Source organism: Sphaeramia orbicularis, chromosome 12, assembly GCF_902148855.1.
Source record: "Sphaeramia orbicularis chromosome 12, fSphaOr1.1, whole genome shotgun sequence".
Taxonomy (NCBI): Eukaryota; Metazoa; Chordata; class Actinopteri; order Kurtiformes; family Apogonidae; genus Sphaeramia; species Sphaeramia orbicularis.
In genome coordinates this window covers 45,727,068-45,748,365 of record NC_043968.1, presented here as the reverse complement: position 1 = coordinate 45,748,365, position 21,298 = coordinate 45,727,068, and the positions used below count along the sequence as shown (strand labels likewise).

General features: G+C 37.4%; 1 protein-coding gene across 1 annotated transcript in view; it reads left to right on the top strand.

The window, feature by feature from the left end:
• Positions 1 to 21,298, top strand: part of ptprr (protein tyrosine phosphatase receptor type R) — a 55,616-nt gene that overhangs the window by 19,526 nt on the left and 14,792 nt on the right. Inside the window, exons 3-8 of the mRNA XM_030149300.1 lie at positions 8,829 to 8,942; positions 9,022 to 9,171; positions 11,084 to 11,191; positions 13,466 to 13,588; positions 13,671 to 13,792; positions 13,882 to 14,016. Coding sequence (XP_030005160.1) covers positions 8,829 to 8,942; positions 9,022 to 9,171; positions 11,084 to 11,191; positions 13,466 to 13,588; positions 13,671 to 13,792; positions 13,882 to 14,016 — 752 coding nt within the window. The remainder of the gene's footprint in view (positions 1 to 8,828; positions 8,943 to 9,021; positions 9,172 to 11,083; positions 11,192 to 13,465; positions 13,589 to 13,670; positions 13,793 to 13,881; positions 14,017 to 21,298) is intronic.

The following is a 21,298-nucleotide window of genomic DNA, read 5'->3' as shown; positions in this document are numbered from 1 at the left end:
TACCCAAGCAAAATACAACAGTGCTGACAGTGTAAACCACATAAACCTTCAACATTAAAGAAGTATACAGTATATAGAATGATAATTGTGTTTACTGTGATGGAAAGACTCATTATTGTTGTAATCACTCAGGCCTATTAATTATGTTTTTGTCTTTTTACTGTCAGCCTTTGCTGCAGGGTATTGTTGTCAGTTTGTCATCCGTCCATCCGTCAGTCTGTCTGTCCGTATGTGCAAAAACTTTGGTGTGGACTGAAGGCCGAGGTTTTCAAGTGTGGGCACGTTATATTTTTGTTAGTGGTGATTTGACTAGAAATCATTTGATGCCATTTAACACCAACATTTACATCAGATCTTTGTCTCTTTCTCATAAAGACACATTAATGCACTGAACTGAAACCTAGTATTGAGATAAAAAGATTCTGTACTGAATAAACATTAGAAGAAAAAGCAGGAGATAATGGAGAGTGCATCCATGATCTGCAGGTTTAAAGTGTGTTGGTTTAAGAGTGTCTGTTTCTGTTTTACCTGCAGATATAAACGCAGAATCACAGCAGGTCTGTTCACTGTGTTCAAGTGCAAACCTCAGCCTACACACTAGACTCACCGATTAGTGCGTGTGTGTTAAACTATTGAATATTTAATGTCAGTGGTGTGTGTTACGTCTGCTTGTGGAGGGAACTTTGACGCCACTTCAAACCCACAGAGAGAAATATGATTCATCCAGGACCAGAGTGGTAGCTCAATTTGCAGCTTTGTGATTTTTGATCCTTGTGTGTCGTCAGTGTTGTAAAGCATAAAGATGTAATTTAAACAGTAATATACTGGGCTCCTTAATCTGCTCTTAGCTTAAAAAGGGATAAAGGCTCTCTAGATAATGCTGTGATAATGATTTTCATTATTTTACATCAGCATTTAAGTCAGATATTAAATATACGGAAAGGATGCAGAATAAGAGGCTCTAATGTCAGACTCTGCTCTGAATTGGAGCCTTTTTTCTCAAAGAAGTCAACACAAGCGTAAATAATCATAACCTCACGCCAACCCACTCATTCAGCTGTGTGTGTGTGTGTGTGTGTGTGTGTGTGTGTGTGTGTGTGTGTGTGTGATCTCAGTGACATGAATGCTGCACGTGCTGCTCACGTTTTTCCTGCCAGCGCTTTGAGGAGAAGTTGCATGAACACGGTGTAAAAAGATGACTTGCTGACAGTGCTTTTATTATTCAGGCCAATTCTGACATAATCCACTGGAGCCTTTACTATTATAGAAGGCAGAGTACACAGAGCATGCACTGTATTATAAGAAAGAAATTACTGCAACAAAAGGAGACTGTCTGTATGAATTATTTAGTTGTTGACGTTAACAGCTCTAAATAAGCAGTCACCACATATTTTGTGATTTCGATTTCTATTGAAAGACTTATTTTGATTACATGTTGCACAAACAAAATGTTGTCATTCTTGTCTCATTATTTTTCTCCTTCTATGTGAAACACATTTTCAGTGACACATGCAAATATAAAATACAAAAAAATATAAACAAACAATATCCTCCAGAGACCCAGGAAGGTGAAAGTTTTTACTTTGTTACAATAAATATTTGTCTTTATTGGAAACAGCATAATGCAGTATTTTTATGGAATTTCCTTAGCAATGAACAGTTTTTTGTTTTTTTAAATAAAGCTGTGAAACTTGTCCTCTACAGAGGACAAATATGCGTTGCTGGGTCTCAGGATATGATAATTAGAAAAAACACTATGAAAATTAATAAAAATACCAAATTTTACTTTATAAAATATTTAAAGAATAGTATTATTGTTGCTACTAATAGTGGAGTGTCTATTTAGAGCGATGGAGAAGAAGAAAGAAGAAGTGTTGTTGCTAGAAGGGGGAGGGGGTTTCTTGATCATTTGATTTAATCATGGATACGCGGTGGTGCAGAGGTTACAACTGTGGCCTCACAGCCAGAGGGTTTGATTTCAGAACCGCCCGATGTGGGCTTTTTTGTGTGGAGTTTGTATGTTCTGCCTGGGTCTGGGTGGGTTCTGTCCAGGTTCTCCTGTTTCCTCCCACCGTCCAAAGACATTTGCACATTTGAATAGGTGAACTGGTCAATCTAAATGGCTTGTAAATATGAATATATGAGAGTGAATAGTTGTTCCCTGTGATGAGCTGACGACATGTCCCAGATGGACCTCACCTTTGCCCTCTGGTAGCTATGATAGGCTCTGGCATCCATGTGACCCTCCTGAGGAATAAAGGATTTGGAAAATGAGGGATTCACTTAATGTTCATCTAGGTTGTACCATATGTGTTGGAAGACCTGTTAATTGTGACAGACATAAATATATAGAAAGTTCTATAAATACAGAACTAATCAAACTGCCTTATTGTCTATTGATCCCCCGTCAGGGTGGTTTAATACCTATATAGATATTTAATACCTATGTATTGATACTGTGACATCCAGTCACATAGAATTTTGGACTCAGTATTTCATAATTTTTGTCTTTTCTATTTGATATTATTTGTGTTATTAGTTATTTTGTTGTATATTATTTTATTATGTTTATTTATTTAGATTTCCTTCATTGTTTCCTGATGATTTTCACACACAACACTGTTGATAGTTTGGGACAATTCCTTTGAAAATTGTTAGTTTGATAAAGATTATGTCTGTGTGTGAAGAGTATGAACCATGACTGAGTTTACCAGTATTTATAGTGAACAAACTCGACAGACCAACTTGATTAATCTGTGCTTAGAGGACATTTGACAAACTATGAGCATTGGCAGACGTTGGTTCTGTTATTACCTGATTGGTAATATTAGCCTTCTAAACTGGGAAATGGGGAAAAAAATCTGTCACCTAAACTTGTTACAGATAGTTTTACATTCAGTTCTGTTTTTATACACCAATTGCTTAAAATGTGGTTTTCAGTGATTTATTTATTTCGATGTTTGTTTCTCTAGCCCAGGTGTTCAGATCAACAGTTATTCAGTCTCTAATAAGGTGAAAAATGGTTAATTTCAGACATACTGTATATAATGCTTTGTTAAGATCAGAATGTTTAAGGATTGGTGCAGGGATGGACGGTGATTGAATAACTTTTTCCTGCTCCAAACTATTAAAAATCCACCCACAACACTTGACAGATATACTGAGTGAATATCTACAGGCATTTCCATCAAGTGCATCTAGTTAAAGGTCTTCTTTAACTAAGACTACATCCATACTAACAGAACATTGTCACGGTCTGAAGTTTCTAACATGACTGAAATAAAGATCACATAAAGAGGAGAGATGCTGTGAATGTAGTCTGCAGTATCACAATGTAACTGCACAATAGCTGCAGGATGGACGTCAGTGTCCACATTGAGTGACCAGTTGGTAAATTAGACCCTCATGGTAAACAAGGTCCAAGGTTCCAAAAGTCCTGCTTTAGAGAGAATGTGATGCCAATAGTGTGTGGTTGGTAGATAGAAATACTGCAAAACTTGTGTATTCTAGTGCACAGGTGTCAAACATGTGGCCCGGGGGCCAAATCCGGCCTGCCAGAGGGTTTAGTCTGGCCCTTTGGATGAATTTGTGAAATGCAAAAATTACACTAAGATATTATCAATTATTTTAGTTCAGTTTCCACATTCAGACCAATATGATCTAAAGTGGGTCAGATCACTAAAATACTATGGTAATAACCTATAAATACTCACAACTTCAAGTTTTTCTCTTTGTAAATGTAAACATTTTCATGTATGTACGCTAAAACAAAGTATAATTTTGCAAAAACTGTGAATAACCTGAACAAATATGAACCACCTGAAATGTCTTAAGAGAAGGAAGTGCAATTTTAACAATATGTCTGTAAATGATAAACTGAAGCATAATATTGTTAAAATTGCACTTATTTTTTCAGTTTGTTCATGTTATTCACATTGTTTTAAAGGATAGTTTGTAGATGTAAACATTTTCATAATGTAATTTTACTTTTTTCACACTAAAACATAGAGGAAAGTTTGACATTATGTATGTATTATTATGTTATTATTTTTCTGGTCCGGCCCACTTCAGATCAAATTTAGCTGAATGTGGCCCCTGAACTAAAATGAGTTTGACACCCCTGCTCTAGTGTCAAGGTACAGTTTGCATCCCTCTTTGATTGTTCTTTTTCTTTCTTTCTTTCTTTCTTTCTTTCTTTCTTTCTTTCTTTCTTTCTTTCTTTCTTTCTTTCTTTCTTTCTTTCTTTCTTTCTTTCTTTCTTTCTTTCTTTCTTTCTTTCTTTCTTTCTTTCTTTCTTTCTTTCTTTCCTCTCTCCTGTTTAGACCCTTTCATTTATTTTTTTTCCACCTCCTTTTACCCTGTTCACCCCCTCCCTCCCCTGTTATCTGATTGGTCCAAATTGGATTGCCCCCTCCTCTCTACGGCCCTGAGGGCTATCGGCTAATTAGCGGTTATTACCTTGTGTTTTCTGTGTGAGTCTGTGTGTGTCGGACAGAAATAGCACCTGATCCTGACAGGAAGCACAGCGGGATAATGGCATTACCTGAATGACAGCCAATCAGGTGGCAGGTTGAGCTCCGTCCCCCTCTAAGCCAATCAGAGATCACAGAATGACTAGATCAGGAAATGGAGCGAAAAGTCCCCGAGCTCTGACTGAAAGGCAGGCAGCGTCTCCCTCACCCTCCCTCTCCCTCTCTCTCTCTCTCTCTCTCTCTCTCTCTCTCTCTCTCTCTCTCTCTGTCCATGTCTGTGTTCATTCAGTGAAAAGACAGGGAGGATCAACAATGTGTGCATGTTTACCTGGTAAGGTGGTTTTGACTTACAGTTATTATATCTGGTGTTTATTGTTTATTTTGTGGTTCTTTGGTTGTTTTCTTTGTTTGCTCCGTGTTCACTTTTAATTCTTTTCTATCTTAGTCATCCTGCTGTATATACAATATTGTGTGATATATTGTAAAGTAGAGCTGAGATTAGATTTTTAAATTCATTGTAGGGGCAGAACATCATTACTATTTTAATTAACAGAAAATTGCTGTTTTCATCCAGTTCCAGTAGAAATATGAAAATGTAGTTTTCTATGATATTTAATCTAAATGTTTTTTAACAGTCAGTTGTTACTCTTCTAGGAGCCCACGATGGACATTTGTCACTATTTTCAATGTTTTATTGACTGAACAATTATTGATAAACTTAAAAAAAAATAAAAATAAAAAAAAGACTAATGGATGAATGTCAACAAATGCAGGAGATATGATGAGTGTGTGTTGGTTGATTTCAGGTATAAAACACAAAAAACAGGAGTTGGTATTAGAGAACAAACTGAAACCAGACGCAGATTCGTAATAACATCATCTGTGTGTGTGGTTGTGTTGATCCTGTCTAGCTGTGGTTATTGTTCCTGATATTGAATTAAGTGGCAACAGAACATGTTGTTGTTTTAGCCATTAGTGAACAGCCGCCTACACACACACACACACACACACACACACACACACACTGTTGCTGTAAGAGTAGCAGTCGGTACATTTGATAGATGGAGAGCTGTAGAGGTCAGTTTGTTCTAACCTTATTTAATAGAACCACCACCATTTTAGGAAAACATTTTATTTCTGTAGTGAAACATGGATATCCGTTTCATCTCTGTGTAGAAGAGACAGAACATGATTAGCTAAAGAAGACTGGAAAAAACATAAAAATGTAAAAACAGAACTACAAAAATGATTTGTTAGAGCTTAATGTACTTTTCCTAATTGTAGTCGAGTTTATCCTGTTGTTCGTCCTGTCGTCAGCTGTGTTTAGTTCACAACACTGAGCTGAAACCTGCAGCTCCACTATGACGGTAACAGCCTGTTGCACTTCATATATGTCTGAATACACACTTAGAGAAAAACAACTTGGATAATGCGTGTTATAGATACAGTGTGGACATTAGTTAAATTTTTCATCAAATGAGCAGATGTAAGGACTCTTTTACTGACTATTGTATCAGTGAGAGATTGTAATGAGGGATATTTATGGTAAATGCATCATTTATCCTTATTATTATAATTATTTTTTAATTATCATCTTTGTAAAGTCAAGTAGTAATTTTGTATGTGTGATACTGAGCTTTAACATCGGGGTTGTCATAGTTACTTATACTGCTCCAAACAAAGACTGAAACTAACAGTGAAAACAATTTTTTTTTAGCTAAAACTAAAATAAACAGTTACAAAAACACAAAAACTCCATGAAACTCCATTGAAACACAAACTAAAGCAAAATAGATTTGCAGGAAGAATTAACTCTTGTTTCTCCCTATCGTTAATAGTTCAAGGTGTAAATAAATAAATTGGATTTCTACAATATAGGACCTTTAATAAAGATTTATTTTCATCTGTAAATTAAGGCTTTCCCCATATGACTGGAAAATCTAAAACTAACAATAAGACAGACTAAAAGCAGCAGTCAGTTCCTGAAAATTGAACTATAAGTAAACAAAAAAAAAAGAAGAAAAGTAATAATGATTTAACAACTTTGATGAACGCTGTACTTTGCTCAACTATTATTGTTTCTTTTGTACTTCTGGGCTGTATTTGTTGAATCAGTGGATGATTTCTAAACTTGTTGTTTTCCTCTTGGCTCAGAGAAATAAATCCCACTGGACTTAAATGCATCATTAAAAGCCATCTGTCATTGCACTGGTTTGATGTGTCAGCTCTAGAGTCAGTCAGATGTCAGTCAGTCTGCACCTGTTGTATTTTATTTATGTGTTTTTCTTACTTTTTGCATCCCTGGCTGCATGGAAGTGACTTATGAACTGAGAAATGTCACAGTATGATCATATGATGCTTCTCAGATGATGCTTCTGTGTCACAGAACATTAAAATTTAAGATAAATATCATTCCTACATCCATTTTTGATTCTTGTGTGCAAACTGCCAGACTACGATGGATGACGAAGAACTGAACTGATGTGAAATGTGAAACTTTAGAAGTGGAGAAATTGAAGACTTTGCATGAGTATGAGGAAAAAGAAGGAGGTGCCTTGTAGTCTTTGTATCTTAGCAACATCATCCTAAATTAATTTAAGTGTGGGTGTGTTTATAAACCCTTGGGGTCCAAAGACTAGTTCCCTCTTTTTTTCCTCTTGTGTCTTTCCCGCTAATGTGCAGACTGTTTGTGTCTCCATCTGTCTGGGCTTCTCCCTGTCTCCTGTATCACCTTTTCTGAAAGCTGAGAGGCTGTTGGGAAAACCAGAGGTGGCAATCAAGAAGGAATGATGCATGAGGAAACAGGGAGAGAGAGTGAGGAGTGTAGATGGATCATAGTGGAGAGGAGATGAAATATCAGAGCTGGAGCAGACGTAGAAACTATCCTGCGTCATGTAGGTTTACAGTAAGAATGGACTGAACTTACTGATGATTCAGCCTTTATCATCGACTCACCATGTGTGAAGCTAAAAATACAAAGGTAAAACTGGAGAGTCATATTTAGTGTTTCTGACCAGAATTATTTGGTGGATGGACAAGCAGCACACGGACAAATCCAATAAAACAGGATACATATAAGATCATTTCATTGTAAAACACTGGAACATTTAGGCCTAAAAGCAAATAGAGAGCATCAAAACTAAAATGACACGACCCAGATCTGATTGTAGTTGGAACACAGTCCATTTCTGCAAGGATTGCTTTCAAGCTTTTTAGATGTTTTGGGTGATTTTCCAGTTCTCATATACAGACACGATATAAGAAATGGTCCAAAATTATGCTATATTATATATTCTTAAATTAAAAGATAATTTCATGTGAAAGGACCTTCAGATTCCACAACCATGAACTTAAGCCTTCCACAAATACTGGAACCAAAACTGCACCTTAACCCCTGAAAAACCAGGGGAAAAACTGGAGATAATGTGTTTTTATTTGAAAAATGTCAAATTCTTTGTTGAGGGGACTCCTCACCCTCAGCCCTCCAGAAACCAAGGGAAACCTCTGATTATTAATTAAAGGTTTGATTGTATAAGCCTCTTACAGATTAATCAATAATGATAATCATTTGTTTAATTCCTATATGTAGATCTGGGGAATATATCGAATTTGTTTGATTAATCAAGGTTTTGTTTGGTTTTGAAAATCAAAACAAAAATCTACAATTTTTCCTCTAGATACTTTTCATTTTGAAAATGTAGAATAAAACTTACTTTTTTCATGTAAAATATTAATAGTGAATATGTTTCTACAATCAGATATACAGTAACTTATAGTTTTTGTAAAGAAAGTCCATTTTGGAATCATGTTTTGTCTTCAGTTTATGTAACCAGAAAGTAATCGATTAAAATTATACAATGTCCAAAACATTAGAAAAAAGAAATGTTGCCATATCACTCTGCGCTACCTCTGTGTATTGAATGAAATGTGCATAAATGTACATTTTCCTTTGCAGATTTAATGAAGGTAGTTACAAATTTGCAATAGATTTGGATCGAAACTCACCTTCTGATAGGGTTTTTGATTGATCAGTTATTTCTGTGGAGCATGATAAAAATGTATTTATTTTATAACACTTTATAGATGAACGTGTTTTACCTATGCTGTAGTATCTACAGGAACTACAATAAACATCTTAACACAAACTAAAATGTAAAATCAGTGAGAAAAAAAAAATTGATGTTGTATGTTCTTTCATCTACCTTCTTCAGATTCAGAAAGTGAAGGCTTTCCTGCTGATACTTGAAAAACTCAATAATAATAATAATAATGATAATAATAATAATTTATGTCTACATAAATTGAGGAAACTTGTGAAGGTCTGACTATGACTTTCTGTCTCTGTCTTTGTCTCAGTATCTGGCTGTGGATGTGAGGAGGCTGAACGTCAGTCTTCTTCGGTGGTTTCGGGAGGGAGTTGCAGCAGCTCTGGGCGTTCCTGCAGTAGATGTGCACATCAACCGGCTCAATGTAACAAACACTCCCTTTGCCTTTCATACTAAGTTTGTTTTAATGTTTACGTACTTTGACTATTTAATGCATTTTGCAGGAGAGGAAGAATGGCATCGAGTTCTTCGTGTCCTCTGATAGGCTGGGGGTCTCTGAGCCCCGCCCAGCTGAGGAGGTCATCCAATCACTGAACGTCAGAATCCTCCACCGCCACCTGGGACACTTCGGCATCACCGAAGTCTCGACTGAGGTTTGTGTGTTTAACTGTGAGTGTGGTGGTTTCTCTGTCTCCTAGGCAACAGCAGCTCGGTAGCCGCTGTGGAGACAGACAGAGAGGATGGATTAGGATTATTAGAGAGCGGAGTGCTGCTGCTAAAACTTTAATGGGACTATTAAAGGCCCATCGATCAGCCTGAGGAAGAACACCACTACTTTATAGATGACATTAAATTTAATCACTTCCACTCCCTCCTGTGAGAAATGTAACACTTCTGCTATAATAATATTACAGTAACAAATCAGACGGAGTGTATCTGTCATCGAGCATGCATATGTTCAACAGATCACCATGTCCCTACTAAAGGTCCACTGAAAACCATAACATTTTAAGCTCTATCTCATAATGATGTGTTTAGACAAGGGCTGTCAAAATTAATGCATTAACGCAGATTAATCCATCATCATGATTATTCTGATAAAAAATTTTATTGCAATTAATCCATCTGTAGCACAGAACGACTCTGAATGTCCCTGGCAATGCATTTGGGGCAGTTTGTCCAAGTAGAGTTACTATTGTGCATGTGCAGATGGGCAGTTGATCCAGTAGTGACAGGCAGCAGAACCAACCCATAAAGATGGAAGACACTAAACAGCACATTAGCCGTCTGGATGGAAATATGAGTAGAAAAAAACCCGACATAAAGAATTATACACACTCTGCAGGAAGGAGTTTTCTTTTCACCAAAGCACTTCCAGCTTAAAATACCACATTAATGCAAAGCATATGTTGTCAGGGATTCTGCTAGCGCTACAGCTAATGCGTCGCCCAGCTTGCGACAAACACCTTAAGTGCATATATATTCCCTTCTTTCTTGAGTCTGTTTACTCATACAAAATGAAATGCAATTAATATAGATTAAAAATAACTGCTATTTAATCGTGATTAATTTAAATTAATCCATAGCAACCCTGTGATTAATCAGATTAATAATTTTGATCATTTGACAGCCCTAGTTTAAACCAAAGTAAAAGTGACTGAATTTTTCAAGTCACTTCAAAGAAGTTACAATTTTCACCAGGTAAGATGAATAGATGCAAATACACATCAGTGCAAGTTGAACAAAACGATCTCATGATGACTCTCATGATGCAAAAGTGTTGCGACAAGAGCATCATGCTTCTTGTAATCACGATATACTGTACGACAAGATATGAGGGTGAGGAAACAGTAAAGAATAGAGGAATGATGTGCAGTGAATGTCCTCAGGTCAGAATCAAATCTGAATCTGCAGCTCTTTTTTTTCTGGCTAATCAAAAGACTAAACGTAAATACACATGACCTGGTGTCATTTCATGCCATTTATGGAAAGGTGAAGCTACTTTTGCAAGTTTCCATGAAGAGACACAATCATGCTCAGGGTACTTCTGACAAATTCTATTCAACAATCGGCCCTTACGGCTGTCAGTCAGGTATTTTACCCTCATACCTGTCTGAAAATGCGTGTGACTAGACAAATTTTGGGTATCACTGTGTAGAATTTACTACATCCCAATAAAATAAGAGGATGAAATGAATAAGAATAGATGGCAGAGTCTCCTGTCCTCAGTGACCGCTTGAATTACAATATGCTGAAAGATCATTATAAGCACTGTAGCTTTAACTGTGTATGACGACTACTATTTGGACCAAAATGTACTTGATACCTTTTTTTACTTTCAAAGTCTTCAACAGATATTTGAGTCTGGACAGACATGAATGTCAGCTGTAAGTTCTCTGGTTGTCAGAGGCATAAATCTGAGGTGTGATAATCCTAGTTGTTAGATAAAAGTACAGTCTGATGCTGAAAGGAGTCTGCATATCTTCTCTCCTGTACCTTGTGTCGTGTAAACCGATTATTGGAATATCATCAATTCTGTGTATTTTCTGTGTTTTTCTCCTGTAGAAGAACGTTTTGCAGGGTCAGCAGAGGGATCACGTGTGGAGCAGAGAGGGATTTTATGCTGTTGTCCTCTTCTTCACCATCTTTGTCATTGTCATCACCTGCTTGATGGTAATAAAGCGTTTCTCTTAAACAGAGAAGAAAGACTGCACACACACAGATCAGTGACACCATGTAACACATGGCTAAACCTTCCACCTCGGCTGTTCTGATTGGCTGATACTCTCAACTGCCATTAGTCTATTTTTGGTAGGGTCAAAGGTCACCGTGCCCAGACCCCCACACACAGAGGCTTATGTCTTACTGTCATTGTGAGGACAGTCATTGACATAATGCATCCCCTTACTTTAACATGAAGTATTTCAACTGAAGGCCTAACCCAAATCCTGACATAATAATAACCTTTAACCCTTCAATTAAACAATTTACATTAAATAACGTCCATCTCTTCTTTAAGACCATTTGAATAAATGTCCCTGTCTGTTCCCGCTTTTTACAGGAAACCCCCTCTTCTGTAAAGCAAAGCAAACAAATCAATATTTAATCCACAAGAGGGAGTACTTGTACACAGAAATCACACTGACACTCATCCAGTTTTTATGACGCTCCTCTGACTTCAAGACATAGGAAAAGTGGATCTGAAATCTTCCTCTTTGATTTTTCAGATAATTTATCCTTATGTTTATGTTATTATTATAGGCAAAAGTTTCACATTGGGAGTTATTCACTCCTTTTGTGAAGTTAAAAAAAAAGTGCCTGAAGTTTAAAATTATTTAGGAATATTGAATTGAGATGGTAGATATATTTTTGTTGTAGTTGATTTTTTTTAAAGTGTGAATACTCGATGCTGTACACATTTAAGTTGATGTAAGCAATGTATCAGGTGAAAAGGATAGGCAAAAAAATAAGCTTTTGCTTCTAGCCTATTCCTTTCTTGGTTTTTATGTTTATTACGATTAATGTACTAAGTGCAATGATTGATGTACAAATCAAAATAAATTCACTCATTCATTCAAACTCAAAATTCAAGTAAGCAGGAATAAAAAGAATAACCTTAACCAGACATTAGTATTATTATTTTTTAGAATATCATTTTTGAAATATAACTAATATTTAATCAAACTTTATATTTCAGTTAGTACATGTATAACATGTGTGAAGAAATGTACATGTATTAATTGTTTGCATACTTCCATAAAAAAATTAGGATGTTCCCTTACTATCTCATTCGCCTACATTCATGGTGACAACTTGTACATGGATTATCATTTAGAGATTGCTGATGGGATTTATTGTTTCTGTTCTAGTCTCACATAGCTAGACCCACTCCACCCTTCATTGTACTGTGCCAGGTATGGAGATCTGGCACCCTCCATAATCATTCTGGGATAGGGGTAAAACCCGGGACAAACCACTCTTGTCCTGGGTGGTGCTGAGTGCAGGATGCTGTGAAACAGTGCCTTTGGAAAATAGTGGTGGGGTGCTTTTAAAATTGGTAAATTTGTACAGAACAAAATTATGCATCACCAAAAGTACATCTTTGTCCAGACTTGCCATATGCAGTATTTGGTTGAAAATCAGTGGTTATACTTCTTTCACATGGCAAAGGAAGGTTTTCAGAGCGCTAATCTCCATGCACAACACTAGCTACTGGTCATGTACAAATTGAATCTTTGAATGTCACCAAACAATGAGAAACCAACACAATGCAAAGTGTGCATGTTATTTATTGTACTTTTAAATATAATCACAAAAAATACACCAAATATTCACAATAAATAATATAATTATAATTAACAATAAAATACAACAAAACAAAAATTAAACATTCAAATCATTTTAAAAACCTTAGAAAAAATGGACATGCTATGTTTAAAGTGCTTGTAAACAGAGTTGTAAACAGAATTATGTCCCAGTTGTGATGAAACACAGCACTGGTGATAAAAAAAGAAACTTTTTTCAGCTGAAAGGAGCTGAAGTCATTTTATCATTCTATTATGAACTATCAGACTTTCACTTGTATTACCACTGTCTCCAACAATTATATTTTGGTATGAATCTGCACTAACGTATTAAAACACCACAGTGACACAACACAGACTGCAGAAGTGCACTTCTTGTTTGTTGGTAAGTTTAAAAGGCTTCAGCACTTCAGTTCTCTGAATAAAAACTCAAACTAACCCTTTCAGAGGCTCGTATGGTTCTGCATCAGTGATTCTCTGTCATATGGATGTCCCTGAACCACATCCACCCCTGGACATCCATCCAACTAGCATTCAAGTATTAAAATTGTGTTCCTTGTCAATGCCCTCAGAGACCATTCTACGATAAAATTCATTTTTTGGATGACCTTTGTTGATGTCTGTTCTCTTCATCCTTCCTCAGGTTTTGTACCGACTTAAAGAGAAGGTGCAGGTTTCTGACAGACAGCTGAAAGCCCCCCACCCCGACCTCTACCTGAGCCCCCGTGTCCCTCCAGACTCTGCCCAGAAGTCAAAGGGCACCAAGGTTGACTGCCCCAACTGTTTCTGCTTTAGTAAGTACATAAGAACACATTCTTGACTGTTTATTACATCTTTGTGATTTCCAGGTTGTGACGTCAGGAAGCATGGTCCAAGCTGAGCTCCCTCCTGCTCTAGCCACACCCATTCCCCAGCAGCAGCCAATCATAGCCTGCCGCCGACTTGCGCCTCCTGTCGTCCCTCTGCCCAAGTAATTAACTAAAGTGTAATCCTCATACTTTCACCAAATAAATGGACTGCAATATTCAACTGAACTCACTGTGCCTGTCCTTTCATTAGCCCCGCCCCTGGTCCACTTGTCAATAATAGTGACCAGATCCCCCCAGCCAGCGCTCCCCCAGCAATAACCAGTAACGAGTTGAAGCCCTGCCCCTCCCCCTTCAGGATGAAACCAGCCGCAGGACTGCAAGAAAGGTAACTGATGTTAACCTGTCTATGTTGCCATGGTAATGCTTGTAGCAATATACATCCATGTAACAGAAGAACATCAGCTAAAACCTCAACAAAACCAATGGTTAGAAAACAGAGCACAATCCAAACAAGAAGCAGTTAAAGGGGTAAATATCTAAAACAAGCTAACAGTCTGAGACCGGCATATGTCATGAATAATTTTAGAAAACAACACATTTTGTGGGCGACGCGGTGGTGCAGTGGACAGCACTCGTGTCTCACAGCAAGGTCCTGGGTTCAAATCCAAAACCAGTAGATGAGGGTGGGACCTTTCTGTGTGGAGTTTGCATGTTCTCCCTGTGTCTGCGTGAGTTCTCTCCAGGTACTCCGGCTTCCTCCCACCATCCAAACACATGCACTGATAGGTTAACTGGTTAATCTAAATTGCCCATAGGTGTGAATGTGAGAGTGATTGTTTGTCTCTATGTTAGCCCTGCGATGAACTGGTGACATCACCAGGGTGAACCCCGCCTCCGCCCAGAAGTAGCTGGAATAGGCTCCAGCGACCCCAGTGAGGATAAAGCGGGTTCAATTGATGAATGGATGAAATGCCAAATTTTGTCACATTGGTCAAACACTAAGCAGATTCGACAATACAAGTATTATTTCTCTATAAGTCACTGGATGAGACAAAGAAGAGCAAAAATAAAGGTCACATTGTGATGGGAGGATTATGAATATTGTCTTACCTTTGCTATTTTCTGATCATAACTTGATTTTATATTAATGAAACTTACGCTATCGGGTAATCCATTGTTTTGTGTTACATTGATTCAGACTAGAAACCAATGGCTCAGGGTTTAACAGGTTAAACAATATTTAAGACACTTAAAATCAAAACACTAAGGGCCAGATCTACTAAGATCCCAGTTTGCTTGTAGTAATTTGCAATCTAGAATTTTGCGTGTGGGGTATGACCATGGTTTGCGGGTGATTTACCAAGATTGCTTGCGCAAATTACAACAGGTGCAAAGTCTTGCAGACCGCCCTATTTAAATGAGGGTTTTGCGTGCGCTACTGGAGACAATACACTGGAAAAACTGCTGTGGGATAAACCAGCACTAATGGGAACGGTGCGCTGAATGATCCAGAGGAACGGAAATGTAACGTTGGAGGAGTTTTGTCATAGAAAGTATTGCATGACTCAGTCATTCATTCATTTATTTGTCATTTTAAAAGTGTATGTGTGTGCGTGCGTGCGCGCGGGGTGGGTGGGGGGTTATATTTGGATAGAAGGACTGTCAGGCGCACATAATTTTGCCACACTGTAGCCCAGGGGTCTCAAACTCGCGGCCGCAGTATGTGAATTTGTGGCCCCCCACTTGATACCAAAGGTTAATGTTAGTGCAGCCCACAAGTTTTTTCTCACAGGATCTATTTTTTGTGGGGGAATTTATTTAAAAAAGTAATTATTTATAGCTACTTGTTGCATTCCCTTTCATTAATGTTGATGTTCGGAATTCCGACGCCCGTGAACGCACCTCGCATATGCGCGATTAGTGAAGGAGGACGCGACAAGTAAGTGACATACAAATGTATCCTGTCCCAGTCATGGCTTTTTCAAAACCTACCATGGAGAGAAAGATTAGCGACAAGCACGGACAATTCCAGGAGAAGTGGGAGATGGACTATTTATTTGTTGAGCACAGGAGGACCCCGAGGGGTCTGATATACACAGAAAAAGTTGCAGTGCACAAAGAATACAACATCAAACGTCATTATTGAACTGGACATGATGAGCATCTACAAGACATACTGAGGGTCTCAACTGCTTCCTCCCCGAAGCCAAATGTGGCTCATGTGTGCAGGAAGACGCGCTGCCAGACGTCTGGTAGCAACCAGTAGTTAATGGAAGTCTGTTCTGAAGAAAGGTTCATGTTTGAAGAAATGTTCATGTTCAGAAGAAGCGTTTGTGTTCAGAGGAAGTGTTCTTGTTGTGGAGTACTTGATGCGGCCCAGCCTCACCCAGACTCTACCTCCAGCAGCCCCCAGGTAAATTGAGTTTGAGACCCCTGCTGTAGCTATATGTTGGTGCGGATTTTTAATCACAATCATCAGGAGTGGAAAAGCGTCCTGTAAAGTGTGTGTGTGTGTGGGGGGGCGCATATGTCTCAGTTATTTTTTCTTCCATCACTCCAAAAATGTTCACATGAGGGTGAAAAATATGTTCTCTGCATCTGGTTTCATCATTTCTTTGTCTCCTAACCGCAGCCATGTGTGCGCACTTACGCATCCAAACCGTTTGCACCTCCTTTTGAGACGTGGTAAATATAGACGCAGTTTCTATGAGCAAAATTGCTTTCGGGTTTGATAAATCACTTTGCGAGTGCTAAATTAATATATTTACATTTTCTCCTCCCACAACACGCACAACTGCGTGTAAACGCCCCATATTGCATATTCATTGAGGCAAGCGTACTAACTGGATGCAGATGCGCTATTTTGCACCTTTGAAAGACACAACCCTTATTGCGCACTGTTAGTAAATCAGTTTGTACATTTTTTTGCGCGTGCAATGAGTTTGCACACGTTTTAATACGCGCAAACCTTTGATAGATCCGGCCCTAATTATGGAAAATGACACTAATCACGGTATTTGAGTGAAACACGTGAATTGAATCCCTTCTGAACCCTGAATGGTATCTCACTCAGGACTTGAAGTAACAGTAAATGATCACACAGGCTGTACTGGTATGTGTTTGGAAATGAATTGTACAACTCCATGACATCAGACTTAACCGGATGGCATACAGTATCACGGTCTAAACAGGAGGTTCATTAATTGAGACAAAAGCCTCTGGACTATTTGACATGCTGCTGTTTGATGGTTTTAGCAGTCCATGCAGTCAGTAGACCACCCTCCTTTAACTTTACACTCCAGGACCTTTATTGTAAATGAGTCAACACCTTGTTACTCTTGTGTTGATGCTATGGTCTAAATTCCCTTTCACATATTGCGCTTGTCTTCTACTTTTTATTATTTTGCTGATCTTACTTCTATCTCTTACCATTTTTAACATGGAGATTTTTTCTTGCTGTGACTATTGTTCTTGCTTTTGCTGCTGTAACATCGTACATTTCTTCAATGCAGGACAAATAAAAGCTTACTTTATCTTAAATGAGTATCTATTAAGACACAGCAGGCACACCACATATACGCTAGATTTTCCACTTCAAGCAGCAATTTAGGACATATTGAAGTGTTTTAAAGACACATTAAAATTACAAAAAGGGTCAGCGTGTCTGTAACTGGAAACCATTTAACATTTTTCCAACTTTTGCTGCAATTAATCAGTTATGTGTTAGAGATATTTAATGAAGATTTAATGGACGGGTGTGTGGAGATGCCTGAGCTTCATATTCTAGATCAGATAAAGGTCATTTTAGGGAACAAATGAGTCAAGACAAGAAAATGTCGCTGATTGAAGCTTTAAATTTCTGGACGGCAGCTCCATAATGAGAACTCAGATTGTCTGCTGTGTTTAGAAAAGGAAGAGTGCTGTGTGTGTGTGTTTACAGTACAGTAACCTCTGACCTGTGATTGTTGGGAACAGTCAGGTGTTGACATGTGTACGTGCACTTAAATTCTACATTTAAGTGGTTGAGAATATACTATATAAAGTGTGGGTGTTTGTTGGTTAGACATTCATCTTAGCTGTGTGTACGTGTCCTCAGACGGGTGTTTATATATGTGAAAGGGGGCAGATTTCCTTTGTGGGGTTTCTTCTCATTTTCCTCAGAGGTCAGTGTAGAAAGTGTACATTAGAGCCGCCCATTTGACCGATTGAACCATAATGTTCCCAAGATTACTCTAGAATGTCCTCCTGAAGCATGTTCCCATGTTTATGCATGTTGGAGTCCACTTCCTACAATTCACATTAACCCTATAGCACTACTGACACTTCTCTAATAATACCATCAGCTTCGAGCAGGGGTCTCAAACATGCGGCCCGGGGGCCAAATGCGGCCCCCCAAGGGTTCCAATCCGACCCCTGGGATGAATTTGAAAAGTGCAAAAATTCCACAGTCAAGGCTGTGGAACTCATTTTAGTTCAGGTTCCACATACAGACCAATATGATCTACAGTCAAATAATAACAGCATAATAACCTACAAAAAATAATGACTCCATATTTTCTTCTCAGTTTGATGTGAGAAAAAAAAACAAGATTACACTATGCCTGTAAATAATGACAACTTCAAATTTGTGTCTTTGTTTTAGTGTAAAAAATAACATTAAATTATGAAACTATTTACATTTACAAAATATCCTGTGACAGTAAAATGTGAATAATCTGAACAAATATGAACAACCTGAAATGTCTAAAGAAAATTAAGCACAACTTTATCAATTTTCTGCCTGTTACTAAGTGTTTAGTGTCTTTGTAGATTCGATCCATAATGCGCATGTAGAAATGATAAGTTGAGGCATAATATTGTTAAAATTACACTTAATTTTCTTAAGAAATTTCTGTTTTTTTCAGGTTATTCACATCTTTTTTGTTTGGATAGTTTATAAAAGTAAGTATTTTCATAATTTAATTGGGGTTTTTTGCACTTAAACAAAGAAAAAAAATTGGAGTTGTCATTATTTATAGGTTATTATGCTATTATTTTACTTGTCCGGCCCACTTGAGATTAAATTGGATCGAATGTGGCCCCTGAAAGAAAATGAGTTTGAGACCCCTGGCTTAGAGTGTGGTGATAGTTTACATATCAACCTGTTAAAACCACACTTTTGGACAAGTTTGGACCAGTTCCACAAATAGTGGAAACAAAAATCCTGTCTGCCCCTCTCAGTGTGGCTTTGAACAAATGTAAACACTAGATGTGTGTGATATCACATATTCAATACTACAATATTACATACTGAATATGACATACTGCATACTTTTATAACAGATATGACATACTACTTAGTGCGTACGTTCACATACACTGGATACTACATGCCACATTCTGCATACATATGTACTGAATACTACATTCTAAATGTACATACTGTATACATATGTGCAGGATACTACTTGGTATATACCCTTTACACATATACATGCTGTATAATGACTTTACAGTATCTGCTGGATAGTACTTGCTACATAATGCTCACACTTATACTGGATATTATATGTCACTTACTGGTTATATACTGAGTTCTCCTTACTACATACTGCATACATTTATACTGGATACAACATACTACATACCTCATACACATACACTGGATGTCAGATGTCACATACTGCATACACATATACTGAATACTTAATGAATATACTGAATATACTTCATACTACACACTAGATATTACATTCTACATCCTGTATGCATATATACTGGGTCCTACATACTACACAGTGCATACACATAAACTGACTACTTCATGATACATACTGCATGCATATTTAATGGATACTATCTATTACATACTGCATATCAGTATACTGGATACTACGTGCTATTCTTTACACCAGTATGCAGCAAAATATATGAAACATTGTACTACAAAGTCAGTGCCCATCACACTCATCACCATGGAAACAATTATGTGCCAGGTGTTCACAGATATTTATAGAAGTTTACATCAGAATTTTGTGTAGATATTTCTACTTGTTAATAGTAAATTCAGGTGTTTGTCTCTAGCTGTTTATAAGTATATTTAAATAGTTTCATATTCTGCAAGAATATGTTGTTTTTGCTGAAAATAATTATTTGTTTGAAAATATATCACAGCTATACATACCACCAGCAGTTTTATTCGCTTACATGTGAAGTCACAGAACTCTGGTCCAAATTCCAGCAGAGCAGATGTCACTAGTGCACTAATTGCAACACAATTAGAAGAAGAAGAGGATGGCTGTGCTACATTTTGGGATGCAGCAAGACTTCTGACCACTGTAATGATCTATCTGTCAGATGGAGATGATAACAAACTAAGTCTTGATTGCACAGTGAAAAAACCTGAGAGGAGGCCGATTAAAGGAAATGTCACTGTAAACAGATGCACTGAAGACACAACATGACTTTACAGGATCCGTTAGAAAAATGATACTTTGTCCTTCTGGTTTATGTTATTGTTGTTGTATGTACCCTGATCTGATAAGACTAAAAGTATCTAATATTTCACAACATATCGAAGAGGAAGATATAGTAAATATATGGGTATAAAACCTATCACAGTGGATGTCAATGGACTCTGACTTGTGAGAAAGTGGCAGTTTATCATCCTTTATATTTTTTTACTGCACTGCAAATTAGATCTTTTAGAGCAGTCCAGCATTATCTACTTCTTTTTATTAACACACTTAATACATCTTTTTTTTTCTAGAACCCTTGCAAAGAAGGTGTATAAAGCAAGGTATTAAATCAATATGTTTGGATGTCTTTACACCTTTTTAACTCTCTTAAACCTGACGTGTCATCTGGGGATGTAAAGATTACTGGTATAACGATAAACCGCGGTAAAATTCCCGATGGTTAGTATTACCGTTTAAATTCTAATTATCATGATAACCCTGTATGATTACCCCACTTTGAAAACTCACAGTACTGCTCATTTCCTGGAGAAGCAGCAGCGCTCCAGGTGTACATGTGCAGTTTGTAATGTTTGGCCTCTGAAAACATGGCTGAAGGCACTTGCATGGACAGCAGTCTGGAGGTTATGGAATAGCAAGCTCCCACACGGACCTGGTCTGAGTGCACAGAGAGAGAGAGAGAGAGAGAGAGAGAGAGAGAGAGAGAGAGAGAGAGAGAGAGAGAGATGTATGGGATGGACCAGTCCAAGCACATGTGCACGACCCAGTCCGAGCACACAGAGAGAGAGACAGATCTATCTATCTATCTGTCTGTCTGTCTGTCTATCTATCTATCATCTATCTCTCTCTATCTCTTTCTCTCTATCTCTCTATCTCCCTCAAACAACTCAAACTTTGTATGGAAACAATGTCCATAAGGGGCCATCTTTAATGCACATTTGTATGTTTGATGTTTACATGTTAATATTTCAATGTTTCTGCCAACAGAAAGCACATTGTGCCTATTATATATATACATATATGTGTGTGTGTGTGTATATATATATATATATATATATATTTTATTATTATTATTTTTTCATTTTATTTTATTTTATTTTTTTTCCAAATACAACTTGGTTCAATTATTTCAGTGTGTGTATAAGTACTTTTTGAACATTTTGAGCATATTTCAACAATTCTGTGATAATAATGATAACCATGATAATTTTG